The 17448-nt window shown below is 37.9% G+C and overlaps 2 protein-coding genes across 4 annotated transcripts; one reads left to right on the top strand and one right to left on the bottom strand.

Annotated features, from left to right (window-relative positions):
• Window positions 1-5215: 5215 nt before the first annotated feature.
• On the top strand, window positions 5216-6761 carry LOC105044783 (peroxidase RIP1). Its single transcript, XM_010922792.4, has 3 exons — window positions 5216-5458; window positions 5560-5754; window positions 5906-6761. Exons 1-3 carry the CDS (start codon window positions 5252-5254, stop codon window positions 6467-6469), a joined length of 966 nt encoding a protein of 321 aa, XP_010921094.2. The 5' UTR covers window positions 5216-5251; the 3' UTR covers window positions 6470-6761.
• Window positions 6762-8473: 1712 nt separating this feature from the next.
• Window positions 8474-17312, bottom strand: LOC105044782 (uncharacterized). 3 transcript variants are annotated; one of them, XR_012141356.1, is made up of 7 exons: window positions 17156-17312; window positions 14783-15054; window positions 13500-14151; window positions 13210-13409; window positions 12885-13129; window positions 10054-12789; window positions 8474-9883 (listed from the first exon to the last, which is right to left on the bottom strand). XR_012141356.1 is itself a non-coding variant. In XM_010922791.4 (6 exons), exons 2-6 carry the CDS (start codon window positions 15052-15054, stop codon window positions 10844-10846), a joined length of 3315 nt encoding a protein of 1104 aa, XP_010921093.1. In that variant the 5' UTR covers window positions 17156-17300; the 3' UTR covers window positions 9903-10843. The 3 variants fall into 3 exon arrangements, 1 of the variants encoding a protein (XP_010921093.1); XR_012141355.1 differs by having other exon boundaries at window positions 8474-9853; XM_010922791.4 differs by lacking the exon at window positions 8474-9883 and having other exon boundaries at window positions 9903-12789; window positions 17156-17300.
• Window positions 17313-17448: the final 136 nt, after the last annotated feature.

The raw sequence follows: 17448 nt of genomic DNA, 5'->3' as shown, positions 1-17448 counted from the left end.
TATTCTTCAATATTGCCAGACCATATGGTAAGACAGCTTTTCGAATGTTGACACCGCAGGAAACGGACAACATGTATTGGTATATGCTAAACAATTGTGAAGAGATGGAAGCATACATGATGTGAGTATACACATTTAATTTTTTTAATGTTAATATTGCATGAACGTACGTACTTATAGACTCTAAATTAAAATATACATGTTATTGCTGTATCACTTCAGTGAGTACGAAAGTAAACGTAGAAGAATCAATCCTACATTAGCAATAGCACGACATAAAAATCAATTCGCATCATGGTTTGATGAACGGATAAGCTACGTTAATGTTCACCATGACTCAAGATTCATTTATATAGTATTTGTTTAGTCAAACATAACTTGCTTATTATTCTTTTAATTGTAGTTAGCTCAGCTACGTATAGACAATCCTGACTGTATCAATGATGATATAACCACACTTGCACGTGTATCGGTATATTCAGCATGCATAGTCAATGATGTACGATTCTTAATGAAAAATCACGATCACGATCGAACCACACAGAATTGTAGAATAAGCATAGAGGGCGAGCACAAGGGTGAGATAATGAATTTTTTCGATATTCTGTATGAGGTTATAGAGCTGAGGTACAGTGGGCTTCGGTGGGTCGTATTTTTTAAATATCGATGGTATGATTTAGGATGATACAAGCCAATTATTATAGATCCTCAACTTGTCAGTATCCATATCAATCACTTATGGTACAAAAGTGATCCTTATATTTTTGCAAAGCAAGCGAGACTAGTGTAGTATATTGAGGACACCAAAATGAAAGAGCTTTGGCTAGTTGTAATAAGAACTCAGCATAGATATTTATTCGATCCCTCACTTTTCACATATTCGAATGATGAAGGTCTAGAAAATGAAGTCCGTGCAACTATTGAAAATGAAACATATCAAATGCAAGCACAAGATAACTTATTAGTGCTAGATGACATGATCGACATAGGATAATTGCAACGAGACGACTGTGAACCTGAGGATGTTCCTATTATTGAAATGTCGGCACGGGCACAGGTATGATCCAACAATAATTTAGGATCACAGTCACATGTGGATGATGACTTCATCAATGATAATGATGATAGCACTTCAGGGTCGACACCTTCTACGAGTCCTGTTGAGGACGACTATATGGACACGAGTTCAGATTCTGAGAATAATAATTAATATGAATAAGTAATTTAATTTATTTTTTTATTATATCACGTAGAATTTGAGTTTTTTTTATTACATACTGATTTGAATAATCTTAATCATGACACCATCATGCTGGTCTTAGATGTGGACGTTCATACGATAGACAACATGCCCCACTTAATGATACGCATCCTCACTTTAGCATTTTGCATGATGAGTCAGAGGACTTAGATAAGACTCAGCTATCTGAGTCTACGGAGCAGGCTAGTGCTCAGCCAGAGCCCGTCCAGTCAGAGGTCATGGCACTGCAGCATCATCCTCCTGCAGGTACATCTCTATTAAATTTATAAACTATGTATATTTTTTTGTTATATAGATTTATTGGTAGATGATATATGTTCATTTTATAAATTTTCATATGTAGGAACACAACAGCAACGCACGGTGCGTGGTCCTAGTACGGGCCTCCATTTTGGAGAAATACGTACATATGCACAATGAAGAGCCAAAAGTATAGATATTTTGAGATTATCTGACTGGCACAGAGGCTAATATAATTGCCAACGAGATCAGTCTGTACATGTGAAATCATTTTTTATGGACCGTCGAAAGTTTTAAGCATATCGCCCCTCGATATCGTGATGCCCTTATCTCTCATATCAAGATAAGAATCAATTTTGAATGTGCAGGATAATAAGAATGTCCTCATAAATAATGGATAATTCTATGTCTTGTACATCATTACATGGTCCATCTTATCTTTTCTCTAGTCTCTTTGTTAGACTTCAAGGATGTTACATAGATAATTCTTTGTTACATGAATAATTTTATGTCTTTACTTCTTGTTATGATGAATGTTCATATGTGCAAGATAATATTAACTTCAAAAATTACACCGACGAACAAGTGACGGTATGTATTCTCAAAATGGCTACAAACAGGTGTAGAGATTGGTGATATAGGCTTCATACATACTGCAATCAGCTACGGACGAAGGGGATTAACCCTGTGACCCAGCCTTATAGAAATTGGGCTGGGTCTAGTGACGATCGGCAGTGGTTATGCGAGTATTTTGAGAGTGAGGCATTTAAGATATGTTTAGTATTTCAAGTTATTTTGATATTGTTATGCCCTTTATTGGCTATAACTGTATGTATTTTTTAGCAATGATCGAAGGTGAACAAGGTGAATAGGAGTAAAATTGATTCTATTCACATGTAAAAGAGTGCCTCTTTTGCATAAGAAATGAAGTGGACGGTACGTAACTGCACTTGTAATTGCATGCTGTAAATTTTTATTGAATATATAAATTACTTTGATATCTTTTTTCTTCTTTTCTTTTATTTGAATAGGGACTATCTGAGGTCGACGCCTATGGTAAATTCTATTAGAATAAGAATGGCGAGTTTGTGACCGAGTAGGTGAGGCAACGTTACATTTTGAATGCTTTTAAAGCTTTTGAAATAAACTTATGGTGTTATTTGATTTATTATGAAGAAAAAATGTTACAATTGAGAGAGCAGATAACGAGGGAGGTTGGATCTGACAGTGATGCTGGATCATAGTCTGTTTATTCGATGACAGATGATGTGATTTTAGATGCCATCTTCGGATGGCAGCTAAGGTCTGGGCACATTTAGCATGCACTCAAAAAAATTTTACAGTTCATCGTCTGATCGATCTGGTGATGCCTCGGTGCCAGAGACAGTCAGAACATCGATGAGCGTGTGCAGGATTAAATTACTTATTAGATGAATCACAGCCAGATGCTCGAAAGGATAGTGGTTGCGATGATGGAATGGCTCGATATCGATGCCTCCGAGTTAGCACCTCTACAGCCGTATGATGCCACTTTTACACAGCCATCGCGACATACATCGGGCCAGAGATCGACGTCTAGAGGAGGAAACGAGACCAACAACTGTGATGATGTATAGTTTGTAATTTTTTTTTAATTTTTAATGGTGTATGAACTCATACTTTTGTATCTGATAATGATAGCTATGAAACTTATTATTACTTGAAATTTAAATATTTTTATTATGTTCATATGTTTCTATGTAAAATATGCTTAATCTGATGAAAATTTACATTTAAACAGATGCTTTCATGACAAAAATAGTAAAAAATATTTTATTTATTTCTAACTTAATTTAGAGATGAAATATTAATTTTATCATAAAAAATAATCAAAAAATTTTATCTGCTATTTAAAATAAAAATTTTCACTAGAAATTATGATGAAATATTTTTCATCACTAAAATTATGATGAAATGAATTTTCATCACTAAAAATAAAATTTTTCATTGTAAATTTTATTTTATTTTCTTTATTTTTTTAATGATGAAATTTTATATTTCGTCACTAAATTTATGATAAAAGTAAAATTTCATCACAAATTTTGTGATAAAATTTTATTTTCATCACTAAATTAGTAATGAAATTATTTTTTTTGTCGCTAAAATTGCAATGAAATTTTTTTCGTTGTAATTTTTGTGATGAAATTTTTTTTCATCTCAAATTTAGCGATGAAATTATTTTTTCGTTGCTGAATTAGAGACAAAATTATTTTTCATTGCTAAATTAGTGATGAAAATTATTTTTCATCGCTAAATTTTACGATGAAATTTTTTTGCTAAAATTAAAAAAAAATTAATAAATAATATTCATTTTTTATGATGAAAATATTTTTCGTCACAAATTTAGCGATGAAAGTATAAGCTTTTGTAATGAAAAAATTTCGTCGTTAATGCTACGAACTTTTTCGTTACAAACTTTCAATGATGAAAATTTTTGTCGCTAATAATTTTAGTGATGAAAATTTCATCTTTAGCAATGAAAAAATTTCATCATAAAAGATCAGATTTCTTATTGTGAGAATTTCAAAAGTTGAGCACTCCCTATAGATTATAGAAATTATTATATCTGAAGATATCTAATAGATTGAAGCAGGGCATGAATGAATTGTCAAGTTGCTCATAATATTAATATAAAATCTAAACGGCAAACTTCCCATCAAACAATATCACCCAGCTATCTAGTTTACCATAACATCCCCTGTATCATGCGAATAAAATCAGTTCAAGAAGCTTGGATTGGTGGGATCATGACATCATTTATTTCAGACCAAATAATTGATGATTGATTCCACCATTAAATTGTTCTACAAATTCTGACACTCAATTCCTAGTGTTTCTAAGCACTATGCCTTCATTTCTATCATATTATGTATAGATGAAGTTTATAAATGTAGTTACAAATTTTCTATAGGCTACGACCTGTACGCGGGTTCAACCATCAATTAAAATAAACTTACAAGATCTATTCTATGATTAGTGCCTCATAAATCATAAAATAAAATATGAAACAAGTCAATGAATCTAACAACAAAAATAATTAAAGATTTCATCATTTATAGTTTTCATTTTTTTAATATAACTTTTCTATTAAACAATTCCACAATTGATGTCAATTCAATTATATGCTGATACAAAAATAATATAACTTGTATCGGATCGGATCAGGTCGAATCAGATAATAGGTCAGAAGATCCAAACTAGACTTATTTAACAATTAGATCGGATTGGCTCAAACAAATCAGAACACAATAAATCCAAATCCGACGTAAAATATGGAATGTTTCTAAATTTGAAACCCAATCCAGCCTTACAATTATTTAAATCGAATCCAGATTGGATCTAAGCATGGGGTGAACTCGATCTATGTACAGCCTCAGTCACATGTCAACATTGTTTTTAATGGAAAGGGAGGCTTAGCCACCTTTATTGAATGGAAATATGTACAACATGACTACTCACTGGCCATCAACTATTATATTCTTAACTTCATCAAACAATTAGAGTTTGGTAGCTTGGAGACTTGCTATAGGCTAATCCCTTTCTAGCTGATATGAACACTCCAACCTTAGCTATCATCTTCCTCTTCAAATCAACAGAGTTCCAGACATGCTACACGCCAATCCTTCCCTACCTAATGTAACTTCCAACTTATCCATCCTCTTTCCCTTCATAATATATCAACATGGTGTTGTTCTAAGTGTGTCTCTCTCCATGGCTACCATCTATGTTTTCACATACTTTGCTGTCTTGCCAATTTTCTTCCTTCCGGTCATCGGGCAGCTCTCACCAGACTTCTACGATGCGGTGTGCCCTCAAGCGCTTCCCACCATCAAACAAACGGTCGAGCAAGCGATCGCACTCGAGCCTCGGATGGGCGCATCATTGGTCCGGTTGCACTTCCACGACTGCTTTGTTAATGTATAGGGTGGCCTACCTTACATATATGTATATATATCTTCATGCTGCCAAGAACATCAAAGTTGGTGGTATTTAATTGATGCATACTTATAATATTGCAGGGTTGCGATGGCTCAATTTTGCTGGACGATACCTCAACCTTCACCGGCGAGAAGACAGCAGGGCCCAACAAAAATTCGGTCAGAGGCTTCGATGTAATCGATCAAATTAAAGATGCCGTCAACGATGTGTGTTCAGAAAATGTGGTCTCGTGTGCTGATATCCTGGCCGTGGCTGCCCGGGACTCGGTTGTGGCGGTGAGTAGCTGTGCCTCCAATTTATCTCATACGATTCTCTTCCTGTTTCTACTATCTCTTCCATGGATGCATCACATTAACGTCGATATATATGGTGTGATCCATGCATGGCATCTAAATATTCTTCCATGAATGCAATTACTGCATGCAGCTGGGAGGAAGCTCCTATGATGTTCTCGTAGGCAGAAGGGACTCGACCACGGCGAGCAAGGATGCAGCAAACACCAGCATCCCCTCCCCTTTCTCCGACCTCTCGGCCCTGGTCTCCAACTTTGAATCCCACGGTTTGGCCCTGGAGGACCTCGTGGTCCTCTCCGGCGCCCACACCCTCGGCTTCGCTCGATGTGTCTCGTTCCGAAACCGGATCTACAACGAGACCTCCACCATCGACGGCGACTACGCCGCCTCCCTCCAGGCCGTGTGCCCGCCGTCGGGCGATGACGACAACCTCTCACAGCTCGATGACACTCCGGCGAGCTTCGACACGGCCTACTACCAAGACCTGATGGGGAGCATGGGGCTGCTGCACTCGGACCAGCAGTTGTTCATGGGGAATGGGAGTGCGGCCGATGAACTGGTGCAGAATTACGGTGGGGACCCTGACGCCTTCTCGGCGGACTTTGGGGCGGCTATGATTAAGATGGGGAATATCAGCCCTTTGACTGGAAGTGATGGAGAGATTCGGAAGAATTGTCGGGTTGTGAATTCGGATTAAGATGAGGAGTTTGCTGGCAACTTCGATTGGAGGGCTTGGTGAGTGTGGGAATGCATGGTTGCTGGGTCTTCGCAAGTTGGTTTCTTATATTACAAGATTTCAGCAATAAGAAAGGTTTCGTGCGTTACTTAGCAAGCAATAAGTATACATAATGTTACATCACAATGGTAAAGCTGAGTGATCAAAATATCTACTTAGCAATTTAGAAGATTATGCATGATCTAGGTGATTTCAGCAATAAAAAGTTTTCGTGCATTACTTAGCAAGTATAGATAATGTTACATGTCACGATGGTCAAGCCTCGTCCTATATCTACTTAGACTTAAATTATGAAGATTATGAAAATATTTCAATCCCCCAAAAATCTAATTCCTACTCTCCTGTAGTATTCAAATTCCATTTCAATTTCGATTTTGGTTGCTAAGTAAATGCATCGAGGGATATAACTATCTTGATTCTGATCCCAATTTCGATTCCGGTCATGAATCAAATGCATCCTCAAGTGCTTTAGATTCAATTCTAGTTTTATGCTATTTCAACCCATGGAGTTGGATTTGCTCTCTTAAAGCTCTCGACAAAGAAGCAAGGTCATAAATCTCCCAAACCAAACACAAAGTACAGCATGACTCTACTATCACATGTCAAATTATTATCAGTTTGATTATAATGTGTTGGTGAATCATAGAAAGAGATGGAAAAGGCCATCCAAAATCAAGATTATAGAGAATGCTCCAAATCTGGCTCTTCATAGTCTGTGCCTTATAGATGTATTCAATCCCCTGTATCAAACACTGCTTCTCGATATTCATCCAAAGATTTCTGACTCTTCCCAGGCTTGGTAGACTCTTGAGGGTTATAAACTGGTCGCAGATAATAGAACTAATAAGGTACACCTCTCTCTTCCTGCCAATGGGTACTCCAATTTTCTGCCAGGCCCCTCCATCCCTCAGCTGCCCTGGGTAGAGAATCTTTGAGGACTGTAGACTGGTCACATGAGCTTAAATAATTGAATGGACAACTTACACTTCTCTTTCTGCCTATAGGTAGGTTTTTGCCTGGTGCCTCCCTGACCTAAGCTGTCCTGACGAGGACTTTGGCAGTTCCAGAGGATTATATCAAGAGGAGTTGATCAGGAAAACATTCTTCAAATCAATTAATTTTACTTTAATCTATCAAATGCCTTGTTTTACCAATAAGAAATCTATAAAATGACTACATATCAATAGAAGAATATAAGCAGAAAGTTTGCAGGACCATGCTTTCAAATTAGACGTAAATCTGAAGTTGAAATTTAGAAAAAGGAGGAATGGGAATTCAGCAAAGACTTGAACAAATTTCACCAGGGATAATAAAATTCCATCACCTTCAAATCTTCTAAGGCTAGCTAAAGATTCTGAGGGCACGTTTTAATAAGCGCAAATTCATGGTGTGCGGCCGCACGTGCGTGTGTGCATATGCGTGTGTGAGAAAGAGAGAGAGAGAGAGAGAGAGAGAGAGAGAGAGAGATTTCCTTCATTTGAAATTACAATTTTATGTCAGAATTTCCCAAGCCAATTTCACCTCCACTCCCATAATTTCTCTTCCCTTCGAGGTTTTGTTAGGTGGTTTCATCATATGGCTTCTCTTTTCTTTTACATTCATTTTTATCTATTGCAATTTTTAATAAGATTCATTGATCATCCAGGATAATGATTCAATTGATCGCAATTTCAGATTTACATAGTAACTTCTCTCACTTCATTTCTTTTTCAATTTTGTTAACCGAGCCTCAACGGTACAGACTTTGAGTCACTAGCATGCTCAATGAGTCAGTCAATCATAATTAGGCTTTCATCGTGAGGTAAAGGATGGTTCAGATTCGGAAGGGACAACGCAAGACATGCAAAGACATGAAGCAGACCAGCTGAATCCATCCTTGGCCTAAGCTATACAAATCGATATGATAACTCAGCTATGTGCATCACTCTCCATTCTATGAGATGATTTGCATTAGAAGAGCCAGGATTACAGCGAGCCAGCACATAATAAATTCAACCAACTGAAGGTTTATTTACATGAATACATAACAGGATGTCAAATGTAACATTTTCCTTCAAAGCCATTATAACATGTAACTTCCAAATTAATCCAATACCTCCAAGTTGCCTACATCTTGAATCAGAGTCTCAGATCAAATTATAATGCCTATTGATAATCTTTGACAATTCATCCATCATATTCACTTGCGGTTATTACAACAGTGTTCTGTTGCTACTCATCATCTACTACTCTATTCAATATTCTTCTGATCCAGATATTACTGCCTGCAGCTACAACTCCTTGATGACGGTGAAATGCATTCGCCGACATATCAGAGCCTTCACCACATATTGGAAATGAAAAGTACCTACTTTAATGGAGGAAAGACTTCCTGAAGGAGCACAGTTCCATTTAAAGGCTGCTAGCCCCATGATGAAGCAACAAAAGAAGATATCGACAAAGTACCTGAGTGAAATCTGTAAACGAGAAAGATACTTGCCCAATTTTGTGAAGTAAACTTTGATAACATGGAAATTAGTCTTGCAACACAAATACGAAAGTTATCCCACTGCATCACAGGTTAACAGGACATCTAGCTCAAAACTCAGATTTTGATGCCACGACAAAAGGAAGAATAAAAACTGCTAGCAACTGAACAAGACGAGAAACCCAAGAATGTAACTGTTTTCAAAAAGGAAGAAACACTGAGAAAGATAGAAAATGATAAAGGTAAATCATTATCAGAGAAGACAACCCAATATAAAAAATTGGAGTCACTCAGCAGAAATTAAATTAAAGTTGGAAACAATTAAATGTCCAAGCTCATTCTAGGGATACCTTATATATGCTTACAAGCATGGAGTAAAAATTGGATGATGAAATTAAAAAAAAAACAAAACAAAACAAAAAAAAACAAAAAAAGAAGAAGAAGAAAACAACATAAAGTAGTCAAAGTGTAAAAGCTGCTCCAAATGTTAAAAGAGAGTATTAGAATTGCTTTCTGAAGCATGGTAATAAGTGCATATATGTAGCTTGGAAGGCTTTAATGATTAATAAGGAATGCCATAAGCAACTTAAGAATTGCATTACTATGAAAAATCATACTCACTTTTCTGCTTTAAATCAGAGTTGACACTTCCAAGTTCCACTAACAAAACCATTTCATGTTGCATAAGATGATGCTGCAGTAAAGTTTTTCCAGTGTCTCCCAGATTCTCTCACACCATGAGATCATCTGGATAAATTTGGGCTGCAACAAGTGGCAAGAACTTAGGCACTTGGATCTAACCAACCCATCAAGCAAAGTGCAGTTGCAATAGCTGCCCATGTTGGCAGTCTGATGTTCGTTATTCTTCACCTTGATTTCTGAACAAGATCAAGCCAAATGAAGAATGCCTTTGGCAAGAACAGGAAGAAAGATAAATGTACTAAGATATATGTAATTAAGTATTGCTAAAGCTTAAATCAATCATACAAAAATGAAAATCATGTCAAGTCAAAGTGTATGTACCCAATGTCCTCTAATTAGTAATCACATTTTGGAAACTAGAAAGCAGGGTTCTTACTTAAAATGTACAAGCCTTGCTTGCCAAACAACGCACCCGCACTCAGCTTAAAGAATCATGATCATCAATTAGCCAAATTGGGAATTATGCAGGCTATAGAACAAAGACGACCAAACAAATGACTCAAGGTAGGTCCACAATGCTTACTGATGTTCAAATGAACATATGCAGGCTAGGTATATATGCACAGGATTGTTGGTCTGATAATCCTCAGTGAAGTTCCTCATGGGCATCCTCCAGATCGAACCACCTTCAAAGCATTCCCATTTTTTTCTTTGTTTTCTTTCTTTTTTTTTTGGTTGTTTTCCAGGGGGTGGGGGGTGGGTGGTGGAGGATGCACCGAGCCATTTGGCAAGCAGATCAGAACCCCCAGGGAGATGCTGTAGTGACTTTTTGTGGCAGAAAATCTGAAGAAGCTTCCGTGGGAATTAGTCCGACCACACCTAACACTCAGGAGCTACACAGGCACTTTCCTTGCAAAGAGATATCCAAAGTCACTCGATCTAATTTTACCGGTACATGTAGCTCATAATTCCCCAAATATCCAGATGGCACACAAACATTACTACCCCCAGCCAAGCTGATACAAATATTACCGGGAAGATGGTAGTCCAGACCCCTTCCCTTGCATCTCCATATCTCCATTCAGTATAGCTCCAAACAGTAAGCCAGATCTTCTCCCGTGCAGTTTCTTTCAAATATCAATGATGTTCGAATATTCGCAGGTGGAACCTGTCTCCACTGACACACTAGGAAGTAATCAATTTAAGGGATCACAAGACACTACTTACTATTGTCCCAATGCCGAACATTCAGTGAGTGTCATATTATGTACAACATGACCATTACTGGACTCCTCCTCTGTGTCATTGGAAGTCCCATTACTAACAGATGAAGCATCAATTGCTACTTCCACGCCATCTTTCCTATCAAGACCAGAGGAATCCTTAACAACCTGAACTTCTTCAACAGGATTAGTAGAAACCTCAATGTCCATCACAGAAGAGTGCTTATCTGCACTTGGGTCAAATCTGCCAATGTCTGAACTTGTTTGTGCATTACTAGTAGTTTCTTCTAGAGGCCTACCACCATCATCTACTACTTTCTCCCTAATATCAGCACTAATCTTCTCTTCAGCTTGAGCAACATCCAAGAACTGGTCAATGCAAACATTCTCCCTGGAATCATTCGTAGCAAAAACGAAGCAAGGTCTCAAGTCCATTTCTGAAATGTTTACCTCATTGGCATCCACTTCCTTACCATCAGGGTTATGAGATCCAAGGTTCGACATTCCAAATACTCCATCAACATCTCCATCAACATCAGCACAACCATTACCGTCAGCTAAATTTCTACCAATCATCGTACCTTTGTTACCATTATTCTCCACAGTATCTGCAATCCTACTGCCTAACGCCCCATCATTCTGGTCAAGACTGGAAGTCTCAACAGTGCTTCCCTGATGCTCATGGACAATCAACTGATTCTTTTCAGTACCATCACAGACACCATTGCAGACCCCGACTGAGTCAATAACCATAGGATCAGAGGAATGAGCTTCTGAAACTTTATCCATTATTTTATTGTCTATTAAAACACCAGATACTTGGAAAGCATTCTCTTCCTTTGCAAGACCATTCAAAACTCCAGAACCTGATGCTGTTGGGAAGACCTGAAGGTGTGGATCAATATCCATCATTTTTTCAGCAATGGAGTTCTGGAGAGCACCATCACCGACTTGATCAGTATTTGCTACATGGATAGCGTCATAGTCACCGCAAGCATCCATTGAAGTGTTAGCTCTATCTAACAAATTTCTTGTTTCATACTCTGCACAGTTACTTGCAGAAATATCATCAATGGCCAATTGCTCAGTGGGTAACAACCTACTTGGAACCTCAACAGATTGCATAACAGCATCTGGCCCATTGTTGCTGATGCTTTCCACTGCAGTGCTATTCTTCTTGGCAACAGAATGGCTATTATTTCCCGAAACTTCATCCCTGTTGTCAGAAACTGACTGGCACCCATTTATCAAATCTTTATCAGCATTGTCAAAGTTTTCAGTGGCAGATACGCTCTGGTCATTAGTTGTTTGCTCCTCCCTTGGACCTGATGTCGTGACACTATTTTCCTGGTCAAATAGAGCATTTAACTGTGTCTGAACACAAACAGCCAAAGCAACTGCATGGTCACGGATTACAGAATCGTGTGGTGGGCAGTTAAGTATACTCATCAAAGTCCTGTTATACTCAAAGAGACTTGTTGATGATGCAGCCAATCCCCTATCACGATATATCTTAGTTGACTTGATTACATGTTTACAGAGATTTCCCATCATTGACCAGCCACAGTCACAAATAGCAAATTCGGAACCTGGATTCAATACAGTATGCATCTTTTCTCGATCTTTCTGACTAACTACTTTGGCGCACTTACCATCTAATACAACATCTGAGTCAGGAATCTGCAATGCCTGGCGCCATGATGTTAAACCACTTTTCCACTCATCCTTCCAGTAACGGGAAAAATTGTCTTTCCCAGAATACTCATCCAGCCAGTAATAAGAATGTACCTTGGTACCTAACTTATCGATCAGCCAATCTGCACGCTGGTAAACACTTGGATTTTTCTCGTTTAACAGCCTCAGTTTCAGTAGGTGATGATAGCACTCAATGGCTGCAGAAACCTCTGAGCTAGCAAGAGGAAGAGCTTTTAAGGCAGCAGTCCATACACCTAAAAGATTTAGAAGAAAAAGGGAGTGAGATTGAACCAGCATCTTCAGAGGATGAATATTAAAATACAATTTGACAGAATAGACAGAGACAAACCGATTCTGGGAAACCATATCGCCATAAAGTAGTCTAAAAAATCTGAACAATCAACAAAATCTTCGAGGAAAGCATCAAATAAATGCATATCACCACTTCCTCTGCAAATACTGGATACTGCTTCTCCAAGCCTTCTTGACATCATTGCACGCATCTCTGGTGCTGAACATTTTTCCATCAAGTTTTTACGCCATGCATGATGAACACGCCAGAAGCTGATCAATATTGAACATTGGAACACCTCCCTGCATTACCATAGACAGGTCAGAGATTATGAACCTCGCTTAGACAAAACAGCCAACACAAGGATAACATTAATAGTAACCTGATGGTAAGCACATCTGCTGAAGGATCATCAACAATGAAACCACCCAACTGCCATGTCGGATCTTTTGAATGAACTCTATCATATAGAGCACCGATCCATCTATGTATGTCCCCGTTCGCAAAGTTTGGTGTTATAATCCAAGCTACCGGGATTGCGTTGTTATTTGAGTCAAAAACAAGGAGACTGTATATTGGATACTACAATTATGAATCAAGGACACGTGTCAGAACTCAATTTGCACAAGCAACACATATTAACTAATCAAAACAGCAAGAATGCGAACAGACCTTTAACTTGTTTGTGCCAAACCTTGAATCAGATGCTAGAAGACTCCGGTTGCCAAAGTGAATCATCTGCTGAAGCTGCCACTCCGTCTGAATACCCAGAACAAAAGGATCTGTTTCAGAGAAGTCCTCATAAAAGAAAATGTGATCCCGGTGGTTTTCAATCCACATGCCAATGCTCACAGAATCATCAGCGTCCAGCTCATACATGGAACGCCTGATCTTCCTCTCCAACCTCCGGACGTACCTGTGGGTGAGAAGATCATCTCTATTAGATGGTCCACCCTGCTTCTCTACCATTTCAGTGTGTCTCTGCATGATAGTTTCTACAGGAACACCAACATAGAGCAAAGACATAATCTGCAGACGAAGCTCATCTGAAATGTAAGGTGCAAACATTGCCCGTGTTCCAACAGCCTTCTTGTCCATTGGGCCATGGCAGGGTAACCCTTTTTTGTCCACATGCTTATCTTGATTATATATGATAAGTGCAACTGATGGTTCAGCTATAAGTCGCTTTACAATGAAATGGCAGACACAACCTCTCTTTGTATTTGGCCGGCCAGCAGGAGTCTTCCTCTTTGCAGTATAATTCCTACTCGGACGAACAACACCACCCTTCCTATGATCATCTGGACCAAAGGAACACCAATACCTGCATTCAATTGCATCTATCACAATACCAGAAGTGATGAGATATACTACAGTGTTTGAACCTTTCTTGTGCAAGTGCCAATCCTCTCTTATAAGTAGCAAAAGATTCATGACATACAGCTTCATCAAAGGTGCACATAATACCACAAGTCGCATTACCAATAAATACTGATGACATTCTTAAAAATCTTAGACAATATAAACTTGGTTTGTATCTCTATTTCAAGCACCAATCCTCTCTCACAAACAACAAAAGGTTGACGGCATAAAATTTTACTGAAGGTGCAAACAGTATCACAAGTCAAATTGCCAATTAATGTTTACTAACTTCTTAGATATCTTAGACTATATCGATCTAGTTAACATGCATTTATTCAATGAAAGGACCAGTTTAGATGAATTAAGAGATGAGAGAAAGGATAAAGAGGCAGAAAACAGAAAGTATGGTTACAAGGCATAGCAAAGTGAAGTACCAAAGAAAAGCTATATTAGCAAGTATACAAGTACATGGCTCTGAAGACATATACACTACAGTCATATCAGCACTTGAGCAATCCAGAGGTTTGCTTTTTAACTGGTACTAACACAAAATAGGGTTTCATTTCACAAGCATTCAAAACATAAGTACTTACAAAATATATTCAAGAATCCCATCCACCTTTGGTTTGTAAGCCATCTCAGGAGGACGCCTTCTCCTTGCTTCAACATGGAATCTAGTGGGGCACTCTTTATTATTAGATTCACCTCTTACAAAATCATTTACGCGGGAGAAGGGAATGAGTGCAAGCCTATCCATCTGCTCTCTCCAGCCTTCCACCCTGGACCATACAATATCAGCAGCAGAAAACTCCAAGGTTGGTGGATTCTGCACTGGAAGTGTCAAAATCTCATCCCATCTAGCCATCTGCACATGCAAGAGACATCATACATAGCACAAGAAATGCTAGTAAACATTATTTTTTCACAGAAAAGCGAAATTACTTGGAATCATGATGTTCCACATTTTCTAATAGAAGTATTCTGAAACCCCTCACAAACAGCCTTTGTCCAAGCCAGAGAAAGTATTATTGGGACCTCAGTGTTGACCTTGTTCCTCAGAATTTTCAAAATTAGGTGTATACATACTCTAGTTAATGGTACCTCATATTGAATTGTACCGCCCAATACCAGGGGTGCCAATATAATACTGTACCACTGGCAAACTAATACTCGCGACAAGGGATGTACCAAGTGTCGGTACCACGAACAGACGCATGCCAACACTATACCAAAATGTACCAATATAAGTATTGAAATCAGAACTACGAACCTTGCTCTAGTCATAAATACAGCATAGCAAGCATCATTATAACCCAACCATAGGCACGTTAATCATTATGATTAAATCATAGTAACATCTTATTTGTCAAAAGTTGCCAAAGAAGGAACTGTTTGAGTTGTAGAGACCAACCAAAAGAGAGACACTACAGCTCATTAAGCAGACAGCACTGACACAATATATTACATCAAAACCGAATAAACTTTAATGAATTGTAAAGACACAATTAAATAACTCCCTGACTATTTAGGATTTTGCTGACTGGCCAGACTCCTGCTGGAAATGTGAAGCAGATTTCTTAGTCCAGGAACCTCAAAACATGGAGAGAGCAACAATCACCAAGAAATTAAAGGCTACCAAGAACAAAATCTAGATTGGTCCTAAATGCTCATTGAACCAAGAAAATCTTCCACCTTTTATAATTAGCCCAACACATAGAGACAACTAATAACAAGAGGCTCATGAGTCCTATAAAGTAAATTTACCCAAAAAGCAGAGGCATGTCATAGAAGCTTCTAAATTTATGAATTTGGTGAAAGCAACAATAGTGATTCTTTAAACATCACAAACACAATTGTTCATGCCTTGTTAATAAGGTGGCATAAAAAAATTGCATCGCAGTTTCCTGAAATTATCAATAGTACATAGACAACAGATTCATAAAAGAAGTGTAGTTTTGCACAGGAGAAGTGATAACAGTCTGAGTCCAGGACTGTACATATTCTGTCCAATATCCTGTCCAAATTTCATTAAAAAATCTTTCTAAAATTGAAAACCCTAAATTCTGAAGTTGCTTTTAGAATCAAAGAATCATGTGTAATTAGTTTTGTATATAAATTGGATATATACAAAATTATCATACTCTGAAGAAATAATACTAGCACATCTGCTAATCTAAGAATTAATTAACATAGGGATTTATTTCATACTCAGAGTTTCATTTTACAAAAAGTGTTAGCATACAGCATTGGTGATCGTTGATTTGGTTTGAACTTAAGATGGTTAGAACTTAAGATCGGGGAAAATGAAAAAAAAAAAAAATCTACTTTATCATCTGGGGAACAAACACTAAGACCTGTTGAAATATATGAATCAGGTAGACAATTAACATATAGAAAGAAAACGAAGAACAGGAAATAGGAACCCAAGTTAGACAAAGTCATAAAACATAAGAACAATCACCAACCTCCAACCCTAAAACAAAAAACTAAAAACACCACCCAGTGAAATCTTAAACCCTCAACACCCCAATAAAACAAATAAGGGATGAATGGAAAAAGGAAAAAGGCAGAAACAAATGCTAATACCACATTTTCTTGCCTAATTCCAAGAACATTTTTCCAACAGAGACAGAAGACTTCCTACTGTAACAATTCAATCAGTGAAAAAGTGGGCAAAAATTAATATTTTCTCTGCTAATCAAACTTCGAACAGAGGAACCGATAACTAGTTCAAATGACTTCATAAAATTTCAATATCTTTTCCCCTATAAATCCGACAAGAAAGAGCCACTAATATCAGCCACAAAACTAGGACAAATCCAAGGCTATATAGAACGACCATGTAAAGGTTTATACTCACCTCTCTAGTTATTTTCTTCTTCCGATTACTCCTCACAGAATATTTTTTTATCACATACCACAATATTTATTAAAGAAAACGAACAAGAGAGAGAAAAGAGAGGGACCTTTTTTGCTTCTTTTTCCCTTTCGTTATCTTCTCCTTTCTTTCCTAGGTCTTCTTGGCCGAGAGAGGGAAATAGAAAGGTCGGAACTCGGCAGGAGAGGGTAGAGCGTGAAGAGAAGGGTTTGGGGCTTGGGTAGACCGGCGCACCGTCGGGCCGGGGTTACTAATAATAAAGAGAAGAGAGCAATTAGCAGGCCTGGCAAAATAAGATCCGGTCCCGACCCAACCCAAGCCTTGGCCCACCTGACAGAGGCCCGAAATTTCGACCAGTATTCTATACCTGCATCCAATCTA

This window comes from Elaeis guineensis, chromosome 5 (genome assembly GCF_000442705.2).
Source record: "Elaeis guineensis isolate ETL-2024a chromosome 5, EG11, whole genome shotgun sequence".
Classification (NCBI taxonomy): Eukaryota; Viridiplantae; Streptophyta; class Magnoliopsida; order Arecales; family Arecaceae; genus Elaeis; species Elaeis guineensis.
The sequence above is the reverse complement of the archived record's forward strand: the minus strand, read 5'-3'. Positions and strand labels throughout refer to the sequence as shown.

Coding starts and splice junctions, on each gene's coding strand:
- LOC105044783 (XM_010922792.4), top strand. CDS start 5,252: ATGGCTACCATCTATGTTTTCACATACTTTGCTGTCTTGCCAATTTTC. Junction 5,459..5,559: donor TCCACGACTGCTTTGTTAAT/GTATAGGGTGGC, acceptor ATAATATTGCAG/GGTTGCGATGGCTCAATTTT. Junction 5,755..5,905: donor CCCGGGACTCGGTTGTGGCG/GTGAGTAGCTGT, acceptor TACTGCATGCAG/CTGGGAGGAAGCTCCTATGA.
- LOC105044782 (XM_010922791.4), bottom strand. CDS start 15,054: ATGGCTAGATGGGATGAGATTTTGACACTTCCAGTGCAGAATCCACCA. Junction 14,152..14,782: donor GGGATTCTTGAATATATTTT/GTAAGTACTTAT, acceptor AATTGAATGCAG/GTATTGGTGTTCCTTTGGTC. Junction 13,130..13,209: donor GCAGATGTGCTTACCATCAG/GTTACTATTAAT, acceptor ATGGTAATGCAG/GGAGGTGTTCCAATGTTCAA.